Source organism: Globicephala melas, chromosome 10 (assembly GCF_963455315.2).
Source record: "Globicephala melas chromosome 10, mGloMel1.2, whole genome shotgun sequence".
NCBI classification, from domain to species: Eukaryota; Metazoa; Chordata; class Mammalia; order Artiodactyla; family Delphinidae; genus Globicephala; species Globicephala melas.
This window is the reverse complement of record NC_083323.1, coordinates 101652427-101669589: the sequence shown is the minus strand read 5'-3', so window position 1 is coordinate 101669589 and position 17163 is coordinate 101652427. Positions and strand designations below refer to the sequence as shown.

Here is a 17163-nt window from a genome sequence, read left to right as displayed (position 1 = left end):
AGGCGGCCCATGGCTGCCCTCGGCGAGGCGGCGGCGCGGTGGGCACCCGGAGTGTGGCGGCGGGCGGCGCGCTCGGCCACTGGGTTCGGGGGCCGCCGTTTCGCGAGCGGCTCGCAGGTGAGGGCGGAGGGTGCGGGGCGGCGGCGGGAGGCCGTGAGGCCTCGCGGGCCGGGCTCGGAGCAGGGTGTCCGGCCTCCGGACGTCACTCCCCCGCGTGTGGTGACATCACGTCCCCTGGGGCCCCGCCGTGCGGGTCCCTGGCTCCCCGGGGCTCTGTCCACAGAGCCCGGGGGCGAGGCGTGACCCCGTCGCTCGCGGGGGCGACCGGGGGGCGGGGACGCGGGACCCCGTGACTCGCCCGCCGGGATGTGATCCAGGAGGACTCTGCGGCCCCCGCCCCGCGGGTCCTGACTTTCCGGACTTTCCCGGTGGAGAGAGTAGGAGGAGGGAAGAAAGGATGCGGCACCGGCTAAGGGATCAGTCCTGCCCGGGCCGCTTACTGCCTGTTTGACTTAAGGCAAAGTGCCGCTGCCCCTCAGTGTCCGCAGGGGACCCCTAAACCCGCGGGTGCTCGAGTCCCACAGCCGACCCTGCATCCGCGGACTCGGCATCCGCGGAACCGGCACCCGGGGATCCACCAACCGCCATGGTGTGTGAGGTTTGCGATCAGCAGTTGGTTGAAACCACACGTGAGGAGCCCGGAGTTACCGAGGGCCGACTGTATCTTTATTGGAAAATATCCGCCTGTGAGTGGATCTGCACAGATTAAACCTGTGTTGTTCTAGGGTCCACAGTACTTAGCTTTCTAAGCCTGGCTTTCCCCGTGTGTGTACCAGGGTTAGTCCTTACCTTGCAGTGCTTTTGCTAGAGGGTGCTTGGGGTACTTTGTGTGATGTAGGTGCAGTGCTTTGCACAGTCACCGCATGTAGTAAATTCTTACAAACATGGAGCTGGTTGGAGTGGACAGTGTGCTGGACGGTAATTGTGATGCTGTTGTTGGAAGCACACCAGCCAGTTCCAGATAAGAAGCAAAAACACAAGGAACATCTTAGTGGTCCCTTCATTTAAAACTAATCTGAAGACCACACTTCTTTTTTTTTTGTTTTTTGTGGTACGCGGGCCTCTCACTATTGTGGCCTCTCCCGTTGCGGAGCACAGGCTCCGGACGCGCAGGCTCAGTGGCCATGGCTCACGGGCCCAGCCGCTCCGCGGCATATGGGATCTTCCCGGACCGGGGCACGAACCCGTGTCTCCTGCATCGGCAGGCGGACTTTCAACCACTGCACCACCAGGGAAGCCCCCACACTTCTTTTTTTTTTTTTTTTTTTTTTTTGCGGTACACGGGCCCCTCACTGCTGTGGCCTCTCCCGCTGTGGAGCACAGGCTCCGGACGCGCAGGCCCAGCGGCCATGGCTCATGGGCTTAGCCGCTCCGCGGCATGTGGGATCCCCCCGGACTGGGGCACGAACCCATGTCCCCTGCATCGGCAGGTGGACTCTCAACCACTGCGCCACCAGGGAAGCCCAACACTTCTTTTTTTTAAATTTTTTAATTTAAATTTTTTTTTGGCCACGCCATGCGTCTTGTGGGATCTTAGTTCCCCAATCCGCGATTGAACCCAGGCCCTCGGCAGTGAAAGCACGGAGTTCTAATTCACTGGACCACCAGGGAATTCCTAAGGCTGCACTTTTAAAAATTCATGTATAGTTGATTTACAGTGTTGTGTTAGTTTCAGGTATACAGCACAGTGATTCAGTTATACATATATATTCTTTTTCAGATTCTTTTCCATTATAGGTTATTACAAGACATTGAGTATAGTTCCCTGTGCTATACAGTAGGTCCTTTTTGTTTATTTTATATTTAGTAAAAATCCACACATTTTATCACGGCCACAAATATGAACTTTAATTAGAAGATCTGCATAAATCCCAGGACTAGTTTAAAAAAACATGAAGTGAGAAAGAAGAAAAATCAAAATACAGATACAGAAGAGAATGAAAAGAAAAAAAAAAGAATGAAAAGAAAAAAACCTAACCCTATGTCCTTTTCTCGAGGTGCCTTCACTCAAAAAAATATTTAATAGATGTTATTCTTTTAGAGCAGTTTTAGGTTTTCAGGAAGGCTCAGCAGAAAGTGTAGAGAAGCCCCACATACCACCCCTCCCCCTGTTTCCCCTCTTGCTAACATCTCACACGAATGTGGCATGTTTGTTAACAATTACTGGGGGCCTTTCATTTCTAGGTGGCTGGGTGCCTGGTTCTCTGTGTGCACTCACCTGAGGGGTTGGGGGTTGTGGTTACACACTGCACAGAACAGATGACGGAGCGTCGGGGATATTGCTAAATTGTCCAACAGATGAGGGAGCATCAGGGATATTGCTAAATTGTCCAACAGATGAGGGAGCATCAGGGATATTGCTAAATTGTCCAACAGATGAGGGAGCGTCGGGGATATTGCTAAATTGTCCAACAGATGAGGGAGCGTCGGGGGTATTGCTAAATTGTCCAACAGATGAGGGAGCGTCGGGGGTATTGCTAAATTGTCCTGAGACTTCCTTGTTCTAAGTAGCAGGGTCTGTGTGCTCTTATGTCTAAGGGAGCAAATCTTGTGACTATTTAGGATATGGTCACTAAGACCAGTAAAACTGTACGGTTAACTTTGGCAGCCATCAGCACAAACAAGCTGTTTTATTTTTTTAACTATGTAATTGTCAAAAATCTAAGAACGATATTATGAACTCTAAAACCCATCTTCCAGATTCAGCAGTTATTAACATTTTGCCGCACTTGCTTTGCTTATCTCCCCACCACACTTTTTTTTTGTGTGGCTCTAAGATTTTAAAACAAATCCCTGATTTCTTGTCCTTTGAACCCTAAATTCTTCTGTGTGTACCTTTAGGAAAATAAGGGTATTTTGAACATAAGTACAATGTGTGTGCGATGAAAGTGGCTTGACTTAGCTGGCGCCAACAAAAGGAAAATGACAAACAGGTTAGGTTGGATTTTTCTGACAACTGAAAAACATCGTGTATGTTAACGGTTCATAAAATAAGAAATGGGATGAATTTTTAAAAAGGATAGCGTTCAACTTTGTAAATCCAAGAAATGCAGATTGAGAGGAGATAATCACTTCTTTAAACTTTGAAATTAACAAGATGTTTGATACTTAAACTCTTTGATACTGTGAAAATCATCCTTGGCAAGGGTACCAGGGTCCATGTGAGTTGATACTGTTTTGGAAAACAGCTTGTCAGTAGGTGTTATGTCATTGTAATGTTTGCACTTTTTTGGCTTATTACTCTTGCTTTTAAGAATCTAGTTTAAAAGGGCTTCCCTGGTGGCGCAGTGGTTAACAATCCACCTGCCAGTGCAGGGGACACGGGTTCGAGCCCTGGTCCTGGAAGGTCCCACATGCCGCGGAGCAGCTAAGCCCGTGCGCCACAACTACTGAGCCTGCGCTCTAGAGCTCGCGAACCACAACTACTGAGCCCACGTGCCTAGAGCCCGTGCTCCGCAACAAGAGAAGCCACTGCAATGAGAAGTCTGCACACCACAATGAAGAGTAGCCCCCGCTCGCCACAACTAGAGAGAGCCCACGTGCAGCAATAAAGACCCAATGCAGCCAAAAATAAATAAATTAAAAAAAAAAGAATCTAGCTTAAGGAAAAGTCCATAATATGGAAAAATCAGTAAGCATGAAGAGTTCCTTATAGCATAATTTGTAGTCGCAGAAATGTGGAAAAACCTAAATGTCTGAAACAGGGGAAACCTAATGTTAGCGGAGTATTCACTCGGGATATTATGTAGCCAGAAACGTGTAGGTGGTAGGTCTGCGTGTATCGATGTGGAAAGATAACCAAGGGATACCAACGAGAAAAAGCAAGACGGAAAAGAAAGCACAGCACAGTACCATTTGTGTGTTAGCTAAAAGGTAAGAAAGTAGAACCATCCATGAAAAGTTTCTGGAAAATACACAAGAAGGGATGGTACTGGGCAGAAGTGGAAGCAAGAAACTTAAAAATTCTTTTTCTGTATCGTCTGTAGCAATTGAGTGTTTTTTTAAAAAAACTCTGTGTGTGTTGTTACGATAAAACAAAATTCTAAAAGATGGTTATGAAGGCTGTTGTAACAGATAAAAATGCTTCATGTCAAGCAAAAAAAAAACAAGATGCAAAATTGTACGTATAAGGTGCAGTCATAGCCGCGTGACAAACGTAAGAATAGAGAAAGGAGATGAAAGGAAATGCTGGTCGGTTGCTTTAAAGTGCTCGGCTTGTTTCTGAATTTCTCTATTTGCCAATTAAAAACATTCCTTTTTATTAATTATGCAAAAATAACTTGAACAAAATAGTTACATGCTTAAAAATACCTGAAAAGGCTTAATTCTTTGTTGCAGATGGATTTGCCCTGTCGGCAACCCCAAGTCCTCACCTTGCGTTCGAGGCCCGCGCCGGCCCGGGGGTGGGGATGAGGCTCCCCCGTCCCCTCTGCCTCGACTCAGGGGCCGTTCTCGTCTCCCCTCCGTGCAGAGCCCTCCCACCTTCGGGTTCCTGTTGGACATCGATGGGGTGCTGGTTCGGGGCCACCAGGTCATCCCCGCTGCGAGGGAGGCCTTCCGCAGGCTCGTGGACCCCCAGGGGCAGCTGCGGGTGCCCGTGGTCTTTGTCACGAACGCGGGGAACATCTTACAGTGCAGCAAAGCCCAGGAGCTGTCAGCCCTGCTGGGCTTCCAGGTAAGGAGCGGCTGGAGACAGGAGGCTGAGGACCTGGTTCCCATGGAGCCCCCTCTCCAGCCCTGTGTCGCCTGCCCTGTGGGGGGACAATATGGATGAGCCCGGTACACATCTTCCTGCTGGAAAAATAACCTGAAGTTCAAGGCCAAACTCAGAGGGTAGCGCCTCATCATCAGGGTCATTTTTTATGAAACTGTACACGTTGAGCACAGAAATCCCACCTGTGGACTTGGCCGTTTCCATCTTTCCTCCTGGCCTCAGGGACGTGTGTTTCTAAATCCCCGTGCACCAGGTGGGACTCTGCAGTACAGCCCTTGTTCCTCATAAGTAAGATGACAGCTCAACGAGCTCTGTCCCTCGTCACCCCCTGCGGCTCCCACCGTCCCCACATTGACACGTTCTTTGTTGGCAGTGGCTTTGGTTCTTGGAAGGAGCCCTTTGGAACCGAGAGAGTAGATCCCATGCCGATCGGCTGGGAGACACTGCTCGGGGAGGAGACCGGTTCCTACCCTGGTGTCTGGACAGTGGGGCTGCGCAGTTGCCATTAGCATAAATGCTGAAAAGCCAGGTCTTCACGTAGAACTGAAAATAGTCAGAGGTGGAGGCGGGTCTGAGCTCATGCACGAACCCTGTGGTTCCCGTCGGGCTGAGAGCTGGGCCGGTGGGGCCCATGGTGGCCACATCTCCTGTGGGCTCTGGTGTCCGGGTCCCCTCATACCTGTTGGGGTAGTTCTGGAAGGGTTGGGCCCCCCTTCTGGGCAGGTTTCTCCTTCCTGGGCCAGGGAGCCAGCTCCCTGCTGCTGCCCTCACATGCGTGTCCTCTGCTCTCCATCTCTCGGCGGCCCTGCAGGTGGAGCCCGACCAGGTGATACTGTCCCACAGCCCCATGAAGCTGTTCTCGCAGCATCACGACAAGCGGATGCTGGTGTCTGGGCAGGGGCCCCTGGTGGAAAATGCCCGAGCGTATCCTTTTGCTGCTTCCTGCTCTGCTGTCCTTGCCCGGCTGAAAGGACCGGGGTCAGGAGCTCTGGGCGCCCGTGGGAGGGAGGGAGGGAGGGCACCTCCCAGGGTGGCCAGCCCTGGTTCCCCGGGGGTTCCTGGAAGCCAGCCTCGGGGCCTGCTGGGCAGCTCACAGAGCAGATTCCTGCCCGTTCCCTGCAGAGCCTGACTCACGGGGTCTGAGAACCCAGGCGGTTCTGTGGTTCGGTTTGGGACCCACGGCTCCCTGAGCGTGTCTGCAGGGAGCTCAGCCCCGGACGTGTGCTCAGTGAGAACGTGTCGCTGCTCTGAAGCGGCTCGTTCCTCTGCTGCTTCCGCAAACCAAGGGGGCTGAGCACCGCCTGTGCGTGGCCGCGTGCTCGGGGCCAGAGCAGCACACGGCTGGTGCTTCACCAGGGCTCCCGCTTGAGGTGGCAGAGTGACACACCAGGAGCCGTGCAGGCGTGCTTAGGACGGCGTGTGGCCAGAGGCTGGGAAGAGCAGAGTGGGTCCGAGTGTCACAGATGCGGGGGGGTCCACCCTGGGGCGGGGGTCCCCTGTGGCTTCATGGGGGCTGGCTGTGCTGCAGGAGGGGGCGTAGCTGGGGAGCCTGCCGAGAGGAGGCTGGGAGGATGCCCGGAGCAGGAGGCCGGGATGGGGTCGGGTCGGGAGGGGGGCCAGAAGGACAGCGCTGGGCTCGGGAGCCTCAGACGTGAACGCTGAGGAGCACGGGTCTGTGCGGTCGTATTGCTGACGGAAGCATCATTCTGGGGAGATGTGTTTTGAGGTGATCTGAACCTGCGTCCAGTTAAGACTGCCAGTGGGGTCTGAGGACAGGAACACGGCGGCAGATGTTGGAGGGTAAGGCTGCAGCGGGCGTGCTCCCCACGGCCTCCCTTCTGGCTGAATTGGGTCCATCGTCCAGATTTAGCTCCAGTCTGGCTTCTCCAGACCCTGCTCAGCTTCCTCCCCGCCAAGGAGTCTCCTCTGAACTGTCCTCAGAGCCCTGGTTCTCGTGGCCCTGGGCCAGCGTGAGCTTGAGGATGGGGCTTCCTGTGAGTCTTTGCGCGGGCGGTGCCCAGAGTCGGCCAAGCCCCCGGGTGTCCCCACCGCCTGTGCCCACGCCTGCCTGCAGCGCTCCTGGTCGGCGCTGGCCTCACGGGGCTCTGTCTGGGGTCCGGGCGGGTGGGGTTGATGTGGGCTGCGGTGGGTCCCTCACTTTAAAGGCGTCTCCCCGGCACTGGGCAGCTTTGCTTCCTGACCTTCCAGACTGGGCTTCAAGCACGTGGTCACAGTGGACGAGCTGCGGGCGGCCTTCCCTGTGCTGGACATGGTGGATCTGCAGCGGCGGCCCAAGACCACGGTAATGGGACACGCTCGGGCCTCCCCGCTGACCCTGCAGCCCTTCCCTCTCCGAGCTGCCTTCTCGGAGGGCAGGGCACATCTGGCCGAGGCCTTTGTTCCCGGACACACACACGTTGTCGGGGGTGGTGAGCAGGGCTGTCCCCTCCCTCCAGAGCCCTCGTGTCCCCTCCAGGTGGTAGTTTTGTGATTTACCAGCTTTCCTAGTTGCTTGGAGAACCGCTGGTATTAAGTTAATCGCTGCTCTGCTGTCCTGGAGCTCCTTACAGAGGGCTGGCCTGGTGGCAAGTGGCTTCCTGTGAAAGCACTGGCGGCTTGAGCGTCTGCTCGGGGTCCTTTGGGTTTGGCTCGCATTTGAACCTTATCTTTTCCGACCAGCCGTCACGGGGCCTCTCGTTGACCCTCTAGGGTGACCGCCCGTCTCCTGATGCCCCTTCGCCCCCTTCTTCCCTGCATGAACTCTGTGTCTATCACAGAGTGTCTGTCACCGCCTGTTCGAAGTCAGTGCATGTCAAAGTTTGATGAACTGCAGTTATAAACAGACAGGCCTGCTTTTGTTTGTCTGTGTAACTCTAGTCCCCCCCCCACCGAGCTTTCCGAGGGCTCCCCCACCTTTGAGCTGCGCACGTTATGTGCAGAACCAGGTGCCAGAGTTGGCATGGCTCTCAGAGCAGCGCAGAGACAGCCCCGCCCCCTGCCCAGGAGCCCCCTGCCGCGGCTCGCCCCAGGTCTCCGCTGGTTACTGGCAGAGCCGAGGGCAGGGGAGCTGTTCCTAGAAGGAATGGGCCCCCAGGCCGTGGTCCAGTGATGGCCCTGCCTCCTGAGTGATGTCAAGCTCCCGTCCCTTCCTGGGCTCACCTCGTCCTCTGCCACCTGATTCCAGACTCTCACCTCCTGTCCTTGCTGGAGGAGGACAGCTGAGCAGCCGTCCCCTGGCTGACCTACATGCTTGGTGCCCGCCGGCCTGGGGTGTGGCCGGCCGGAGCGCGCTCTCCTCCTGTCCCCGAGGACCTCTGCCCTCGGTCCTGTCCCTTTCTCCTCGGCCTGGGCTAGACCGAAGGGTCTTCCGTCTGTCAGGCACGTGTCTCTCCTCCCACCCCTTGGAAACCGGGTGTGGAAGGTGACTGTGGCATCGACAGGCTTGCTCTTTGTCTCTCGCAGCCCCTCCCAAGGAACGACTTCCCTGCGATCGAAGGTAATGAGGTCCCTGCGTGATGTGGGCGGGCTGTCCCCGCAGGCTCTGCAGCCGGGTGGTGTGGCTGGGACGTTGGGCGCTGGGTCTCCTGGGCTCTGGTCTCGGGTCTGCCGGTCACTGCCTCTGAGACATTAGCTGCTAAGCTTTCCTTCCCCGCGTCACTTGCCCTGTTGTTCCAGGAAAACCTAAGTGTGGAAAAAAGCTACCTAAGGAAGCCTGGTGCGGTGTTTCTCAGCCCTATTAAGTCCAGTTCTCCCTGGGTAACAAAAATATTGTAATGTCCCCTTTACTACCCTAAATGAATGCTTTCCTATACGCAAATATTAAAAATTAATTAATTCATGGTAAAGCCCTAATTGTAATAGGGAGAAGTAAAAGGAAACGTTTTTTAGTAAGGTCATCTGCATTTCAATATGTAGTAATTATCCAGGAAGGCATAATTAAGTAGTGAAATGATTATACCAAAAGTAGAATCCCCATGAACGTTACAGCTACCAATGCAGTGTGTTTACAGGTGTGTTTCATTGGTGACTCAGAAATTAGGAGCAGTGTTGTCACTGGTGATGCGGTTTTCCAAAATGGGGAATAGCTCTTGGCAAAGTTGTGAAAAAATAAAGTACGTCTTCTCTTGACTAACATGATAGTTGTATTTTTGGAAAAATCAGTGCTTATGAAAAGTCTAGCAAAAAATACTTTGTGTGGAATAGAATTAGGGTTTCGGCTCAGTTAATTACAAGCAAGTTGTTCTCCTGTGTGAGTGTCAGCTATTAATAGACGTGGGGAAGGTTTTGACTCTGCAGAATGTCCTGAGCCTCTTGCATCCCAGTCTTCTCCCGGGCCTCCCCAGTAGTGTCAGTCCTTGTGACAGGCGAAACATGTCCCGGGGTGGCCTGCGCACTGGGACCACGGTCTGGCCCAGCTCCCCAGTCTTGCAGCTGGCCTTGCTGACGCGTGTGCAGCATGGCTTCCATGCTCTGTCAGGTCTCATTGTATCCTCCTCCCAGCGTGGGTGTTGTCCTCATGTAGCTGAGGAAGCTTAGACATGGTGAGAACTGGCCCACAGTCCCAGAGGGACGTGGACAGCGTCAGGCCTGTGACCCCGTCTCCCCGCCATGTGGCCGAGTGACCCCTGGGGCTTGGGGGACGTGGCCGGGCGGGTGGGGTGCTGTGCAGGGCGTCGGTCAGCAGGGGCTGCTGCTTCTCTGCCTCTAACCCTCAGGACGTCCTGGTGGACACACTGAGGAGCCCTCGGGAGCTCCTCCTGGGCTCGGCTTCGTCCACCTCCTGGGACCCACGCCCCCAGCGGGGCCGTGCACCCCAGGCCTCCCGAGGCCCTTCCACGCCCGGCTCACCCCACCCCCACTCTGCAGGGGTGCTTCTCCTTGGGGAGCCCGTGCGCTGGGAGACGAGCCTGCAGCTGATCATGGACATCCTCCTCAGCGATGGGAACCCCGGCACCGGTCTGGCGACGGCCCCCTATCCCCACCTCCCTGTCCTGGCCAGCAACACGGACCTCCTCTGGATGGCCGAAGCCAAGATGCCCAGGTGAGGACTCGGGGTCCCTGCCTTGGCCCTGGGGGCCACCTCCAGCTGCCTCCTGGGCAGTCCTGCTGACGGCGCCTCGAGCCACCCCAGTGCTCTGGGCTCAGACCCCTCCTCTAGGCCCTGGAGTTGCCATGGTAACCTGGCCTCTGGGAGCGGTCTCCAGGGTCACTTCACATACTGATTGATAAACGAAAACTACCACTCAGTGAGCACAGAAGGTGGATCGAGATGGTCTTAACCCCCGGCCCCGACAGAGTCTAACAGGACGTGCTTCTTCTGGCTAGAGGAACCCAAGTGATGCTCAGTTCCTGTTATCCAGCTGCCCTTCCCTCGCTGCCTTCACCCTGTGGTGCTGGCTCTTTCACTTCTTTGTTTCCTTCTGCCCATAAGACATTGGGGAGGGGAGAGTAGGCGTGATTCCGAGGCCCCTGGAGCAGTCACTTCCTCAGAGGCCCTCAGGCTCCAGGCAGGCCCCCACCCCGTCCGCCCGGCACTGAGCACAGCACAGGCTGCCGTTTTGCTGGCCCTCAGGTTGCCTTCCTGGAGGGGCAGCTGCCGGTGCCATGTGGCTGCTCTTGCCTGCGAGGCCAAAGCCTGGAGTTTCTCCCCCTGCCCTGCCTCCCAGCGAGCTGTGTGGTGGATCCGCCACTGAGGGCCTGAGGGCCCAGCACTGAGCCCAAGGAGGTGGGGATCACCGTGTTCTCTCTCAAGTGCATTTCTGCAGCTCGAGGTCAGGTCTTTTTTCTGGAACATTCTTCCTAGAGTTCGGGTTTGCTGACACTAGGTGAAGGGGGTTGGTTATGTAGCAGATTTGAGATCACTTTTTCATTCAATAATTTCAAAATTGAAAGTAGAATTCAGTATATGCATAAGTGACACTGAAATGTAACTTCAAGATACTGAACCATATCCAATAGGATTTGATTTAGCAGCAAGGGATGAAAACCCAAAAGAAAAGAATCTTAAATGAGATGGAAGTTTGTTATTGTGAAAAAGTCCACCCATCAGGGACACAGGCACCTTAGCCCTTTACTATGTAATCCAAAGGGCTGCCTGATCTCCAGCCATCGTGTCAGCATTCCAGTCAGCAGGAGGGAGTATGGGGAGGGTAGAGAAGAGCACCCCCTCCCCAGTTTCCAGGCTCCTTTCCAGGAGGGTAGTCCAGCACTTGTGATTTCATTGACTCTTAGGCTGTAGCTTAGTCACTGGCCATACACTTAGCTGCAGTGGGGGCAGGGAGGGTGCTTTCTGACACTCGGTGGCAGTGTGCTCAGTGAAATTGGCACTGAGGAGTGACGTGGGATGCCAGCCAGTATTCTGCCCAAGTCTAAGGCAGAATTGAAGCTGGGTCTCTGGTTCCAGCTCCACACGTTGGGCAGGCTACTCCATCTCTGGGCCTCAGTTTTCTCACCTGTGCAATGAGGAGAATGAACGCCACCTCATCGGGTTTTTCTAAGGGTTGAACGTGATGTGCCTGCCATCTCCAGCGCTGGGACAGCGCTCAATAGACGTTGTCAGAGAGTCGCAGGCCATTAATGCACATCCTAAGCGTGACGGCCTCTCACCAGAAATGATTCGCTTTGCCCTGTCACCGTGCTCTGTGCCACCGCGAGAGGGTGGCACACAGGGCATGCCTGAGCCTTGGGGCCCGGGGAGGGGACCGAGCGCCGCTTTTCCTCTGGCAGGTTCGGCCACGGCACCTTCCTGCTGTGCCTGGAGGCCGTTTACCGGAAGGTGACGGGCAGAGAGCTCTGCTACGCGGGCCTAATGGGCAAGCCCAGCCTCCTCACCTACCAGTACGCGGAGGGCCTGCTCGCCAGGCAGGCGGCGCGGCGGGGCTGGGTGGCCCCGATCCGGAGTCTCTACGCCGTGGGGTGAGCCCCGCACCCCTCCTCCAACCCCTGCGACGCGCCCCCCCCCCCCGCAGTGGTCACCCGCGGGCCCCTGTGTCCCCGCCCCTCCATCCCCAAGACGCGCCCCCCTCCCCCAGTGCTCAACCCCGCCCCCGTGTCCCCGCCCTTCCGTCCCCAGAGACGCGCCCCCCTCCCCCAGTGGTCACCTGTGGGCCACCCCTCTCCCCAACCCCCTGCCGTCCCTGCACCTCCACCAGCGCACTGAACTGTGCCTTCTCTCTCCAGTGACAACCCCATGTCCGACATCTATGGGGCCAACCTGTTCCACCAGCACCTGCAGACAAGGCGGGAGGGGGCGGCCCGGAGCTGCGCCTCCATCCTGGTGTGCACCGGCGTGTACAGCCCCCGGGCCTGGGGGCCCGCCGCTCCCGCCCTGGGTGGCGAGGGGCCTCCGTTCCACGGGCACCGGGACCTTGGCTTCAACCCGGGGCTCCTGCAGGCGGCCCACGTGGTGAGCGACGTGCACGAGGCCGTGGGGCTGGTCCTTGGCAAGGAGGGCTGGGCTCTGTAGCAGGGAGGGAGGTGGGCCCGCTGGCTGCCCCCTGCCCACCGCCTCCCCGCCTCCCGGCCAGCATGGTGACACTCTCGCTCCTCCTGGGCGGGGCCGCACGGTTGTTCCCGGGGTAGCATTTGGGTATCAGCCTCAGATTTTTCTAGGCTGGTTCCCGTCTGCCTGTGCTGGCAGCCTGACCCCAGGCTCGTCCTCACTCTGGGGGGTCTTCTGCAGAAGAGGAGGCGGTACCGCCTCTGCCCGCTGCCAGCACAGGCTGTAACTCACTCTTAGACACTACTTTTTATGGTAGTTTAGCTTATTGCCCAGAGACTTTGGACTTATTTTTTTAAGTTAAAATAATTGTAATAAATATTCATTTTGCTGTCTCTTGTGAAGCTCTGTCTGGAATGTACTAAAAAGTCCTGTGGAGGAAGGCTTGTGGGCTGGCGGGGTGGGTGACCTTGAGGCCCAGGCGCTGGTGGCATTTCAGTCCCGTGAGCGCTGACCCCAGCACACCGCAGTCTGGGCCGCGAGCCCCGAGGGCTGCCGTTGACTTAGCCGCTTCCCTGACGTGGAAAGAAAGGAGCTTTTCCTCTGGCGGCTCTGAACCCGTGTGTCTCGTACTTCTCCCTGTCGCGGTGGCCCGGTGAGACCCTTCAGCACAGCCCCGTCTGACCCCAGCAGCACCGGCCAGCTGCTCCCTCCCCTCTCCAAACCCTTGTCCCTGGGCAGCAACTGGGCTCCAGGGAGAGGCGAGCGGTGCCCTGCCCTTGAGCGCCAGGGCTGGGCCAGCCCACCTGCGCCCCCAGCGCCCCCAGACAACAGCAGCTCCTCCCCGTGTGCAGCCTGGCCTCACCTGCAGAACACCCGGGCCAGGGCCCCTCCAGCCCCCAACGCCCCCGGCAGCCTCCCCACTGGTCTACCCCACAGGCCCAGTCAGATGGGAGGTCTGGTCTCTCAGAGGGTCAGGCCCCCTGTGACTTCTCACCACAGCATGGGTGCCTCCCCTCCATCCTGTTCCACCACTTTCCCCTCCGCGTTTCGTGGGTCCCCCACGTGCCCTCCTGCCTCAGGGCCTCTTGCACTCGCGGTTCCCTTCCTTCTGACATCGCGAAGCTCTGTCCCTTCTTAAGGGTCTGGGAATTGTCCCCTCGGAGAGACTCCCTCAACTTCCTATAAAAAGCAGCGCTCTGGGACTCCCCTGGCGGTCTAGCAGTTAAGACTCCGCGCTTCCGCTTCAGGGGGCACGGGTTCCATCCCTGGTTGGGGAACTAAGATCCCAGTGCAGTGTGGTGCAGCACGAAACAAAAAACAAGACAAAAACAAACAGCGCTCTCTGCTGGCCTGCGTCATGTTCCCCACGGTCCTCATCACCCCATGACCTGTATTTACTCCTTATTGCCCGTCTTCTGCTAAAATACGAGCGCTGAGGACTGTCCACGCTGGTTCCTTCTCGAGTCCCCACACCCCCATGCCGGGCGCTTGCAGGCCCTGTGGGGCGTCCCACGTCACAGGCAGATGTGGCTTCTCGCCTTTCTGTCCCTTGGGGGTGGGCTGGGGCCCTAGCTCCCCGCTCATAGCCATGCAGCCGTGGGCGATCCCCTCCGCTCTCCAGCTCCTTCCTGTCTGCGGACTGGCGTTGGCGAGGTGGACTCCACAAAGGAGCTATTTTAGGTACCTCACTGTGTCATGTGGGATTTTGTTCAGCTGCCTGTTTCAGAAGCCTGACCGCAGTGGCTTGAATGCTTTCGAAGCGTCAGGACGTTGGAGCAGGCGCCTCAAGCCCCCCGCTCGCCCACCGTGCTGGTGTGCGGCCCGCCCGCCTGCAGCATGGCCCCAGCCTCCACGGGGAGAGGAGGAGAGGGCGAAGACAGAGCAGGTGGGGCTGGACTCCCTTAAAGAGCTTTCCCGGAAGGCGCACCTCGCTGGGGACTCCAGTCCTGTCCGGCTGACCAGAGGCGGGGCCCAGAGGCGGGGCCCGGGCACACCATCGTGCCAACAAAATCAGGGCTTGTTCGTGAGGAAGGCGAGTAGAGGGGACGGCGGGCAGGTGGGCAGCAGTTCAGCCCCTGGGACCGAGCTCTGCACTCGCTCTCCGTCTGAGTGCCTAGAGGACGTGTCTGTTGGGCCACTGAGCCACTGGGTCTGGAGGCCTGTGATGCACGTGCTGGCCTTTCCCAGAGCACCTTACACAGGCATCACTGGTCCAAGGTTTGTCAGAGCCTCTCAGAGCCCCTCGCGGAGACACGGTTCTCACCACCCCGGTTTATAAATGAGGGCACGAGGCAGGCCAGTGATCCCTTCCTTTCAGAAACACTGACTGAGGACCCACTTGCTGCCAGGCCCCATGCCGGGCGCCACAGCAGCGACCAGCCATTGGCAACCACACCTGCCTTCGTGGGGTTCGCCTGGTAGTGACCACGCGTCTGAGGTCAGTTAGGAAATGGAGGGGCTGGGCTGACAGCTGGGCCTCCTACTCGGCCATGTCCTCCCGGGACCCTGCCCGCCCTCAGCCAGCCCACTGCCCTTCCCGTGAGTCCTGGAGCAGCTGCTGTTGTGGGTACAGCCCTGCGAGCTTGCCCTGGGCCCAGGAGGCTCACAGGGGTGACTGGGGAGGAGTTGGGAAGTCAGCCGGTGTGGCCACGTGCCGAGGAGTCTCGCCGGAGCCCGGGTGGAAGGGACGGGGCGACAGCGTCTGTGTGCCTGCCCCTGGCTCTGACCCGTGGCTGGCAGCCGCTCTCTGGGGCCCTTTCTCTCCCTTTCTTACTCCTGGTTTCCTGAAGGTGGCAGGAGCCCCTCCAGACAGGGTGCAGGAGCGCAGGCGACTGCAGCAGCATCACGCAGGTGCAGGGCCAAGGGCAGCCCTGGGCACTTGGCTCCGGACGGGTCTCGTTGCTCAGGGGCTTTGTCTGGACCCTGGAACCAAAACCCACAAGCAACCGCTTCACTGCTCAGTCCGACTGAGTGAAAATGTTATCTTTTTGTGTTTTGAAGCGGCCAAGCGATTACAGACGAGACGCTGTGAGTCGCTCTGAACGGGAAGTGCGTGCGTGTTCATAGTAAAGTGATCAGCCTAGAGCAGGACTGGACCGTCAGCTGCCCACTTGGGTCCCCAGTCCCGAACCCCGGCACTTTCTCAGTGTCTCAGTGTCCCCGGCACTTCTGGCCTCCTGAGGACACCTCTGGGCTGAGGCAGGTGGCGAGCCAGCAGGTAGTCAGGGCTCCCAGCAGAGCTATGGTTGCTGTAGCAACCGGATGCTGCCTTGAGGGCGGAGTTTTAAAATATCTTGGCTATAATAGTTCTTTCCCCCCAATCTCTCTGTCACTTCCCCCGTGCCGCGTGGTGTGGCGAGGCTGGGTCGCCCGGGGACGCCTGCCTGCTCTCTGCCTGGGGCTCCTGGCAGCTTCTTGGGGGGCTGGATGTGGGAGGAGTGTCTCTGGGTGTGAACTGCTGCGAAGCTGTCAGGCTTTTGCTTCCAGCCTTCTCCAGCTCTTGGATCCAAAAACCTTCTGTCATTTTCTCTTTTTGGAGAGGCAGAGAAGAGGGGTCTAGCTTGAAACTCCCACCGCCCCCCCAAAAGAAACCTCCTCTCCCTCCTCCCACCCTGGGCCATACCCCTACCAGCACAGCCGCAGCATCCTGGGACCACTCTCTGCAGGGGGAGGGGTGTCCCCTCTTGTCTGCTGTTTCCTTTGGTGTTTCTAACTTCCTCTTTTGGCTTCATTTATTCACTCAACAAATGCCTGTAGCGCACCTACTAAGCCCCTGAAATAAACGAAAAACTGCCTTGTCACGGGGATGTTCATCCTTGTCTTCATCTTGGACTTGGTCCTATCAGATTTCAAACTTTTTGCTAAAGTTACAGTAATTAAGACAGTGTTCTCTTGGCAGAGGGAGGGATACAAACCAATGGGACAAAACAGCCCTCAGAAACACATATATGAAAGTATGGCTTAACAAAACAAATGTGTATTTCTCGCTCATTTCATAGGCTGCCGTGGGCTGTGTGCTGTTCTTGGCCTTTCCCTCCAGGTGGTGACTCGGGCATTCAGCCTCCTTCCATTTGTGATGCTGTCATCTTCAAAGAGGGAGGGAGGGTGGATGAACGTGGAGGGACTTGGGTGAGACGTGGTCTTGGTGGTCAGCACTTCTGTTCATGTCCACTGACCACGCACGTGGTTCCAGTGCCACTCCCAAGAGGACAGGGAATGTGAGGAAAAGGAAATGGGATCAGTCGGCGTCTAGCCTGTCTCTGTTGCCCTATTACTGTTTACTAGGATAAAGAAAATTGGATTTGCTTAGTTTTGTTTAAATTCATGAATATATGTTGCAATTTGTTTCTGTATATTTATTGAATTGATCATAAATGTTTTTCTCCTTTAAACTGTTCATTTGGTAAATGAGATTCATAAATTTTCTTTTCATCTTTAACTCTGCCTTTCATTCCTGTGATAAAACCTAATTGGTTATGTTATATGTTGCTGTCTACCATTAGCTAGAATTTCGTTTATGCTCATAAATGAGACTGGCCTGTACAGTTTAACATTTTTCTACTGCCTTTGTCTGGTTTTGATATCAATTTTGTATTAGCCTCATAAAATAAATGGTGACGGGGCTTCCCTGGTGGCACGGTGGTTGAGAATCTGCCTGCCAATGCAGGGGACACGGGTTCGAGCCCTGGTCTGGGAGGATCCCACATGCCGCGGAGCAACTAGACCCGTGAGCCACAACTACTGAGCCTGCGCGTCTGGAGCCTGTGCTCCGCAACAAGAGAGGCCGCGACAGTGAGAGGCCCGCGAACCGCGATGAAGAGTGGCCCACGCTCGCTGCAACTAGAGAAAGCCCTCGCACAGAAACTAAGACCCAACACAGCCAAAAATAATAAATAAATAAATAAAAATTAAAAAAAAATAAAAAATGGTGACACATTTCATCTTTTCC

General features: G+C 56.3%; 1 protein-coding gene across 1 annotated transcript; it reads left to right on the top strand.

Moving 5' to 3' along the window:
* Nucleotides 1–12616, top strand: HDHD5 (haloacid dehalogenase like hydrolase domain containing 5). The gene is made up of 8 exons (XM_030834833.2): nt 1–117; nt 4532–4735; nt 5586–5698; nt 6983–7076; nt 8237–8270; nt 9641–9815; nt 11501–11689; nt 11954–12616. The coding sequence occupies exons 1-8, from the start codon at nt 10–12 to the stop codon at nt 12237–12239; spliced, it is 1203 nt and encodes a 400-aa protein (XP_030690693.1). The 5' UTR covers nt 1–9; the 3' UTR covers nt 12240–12616.
* The last annotated feature ends 4547 nt before the right edge of the window (nt 12617–17163 follow it).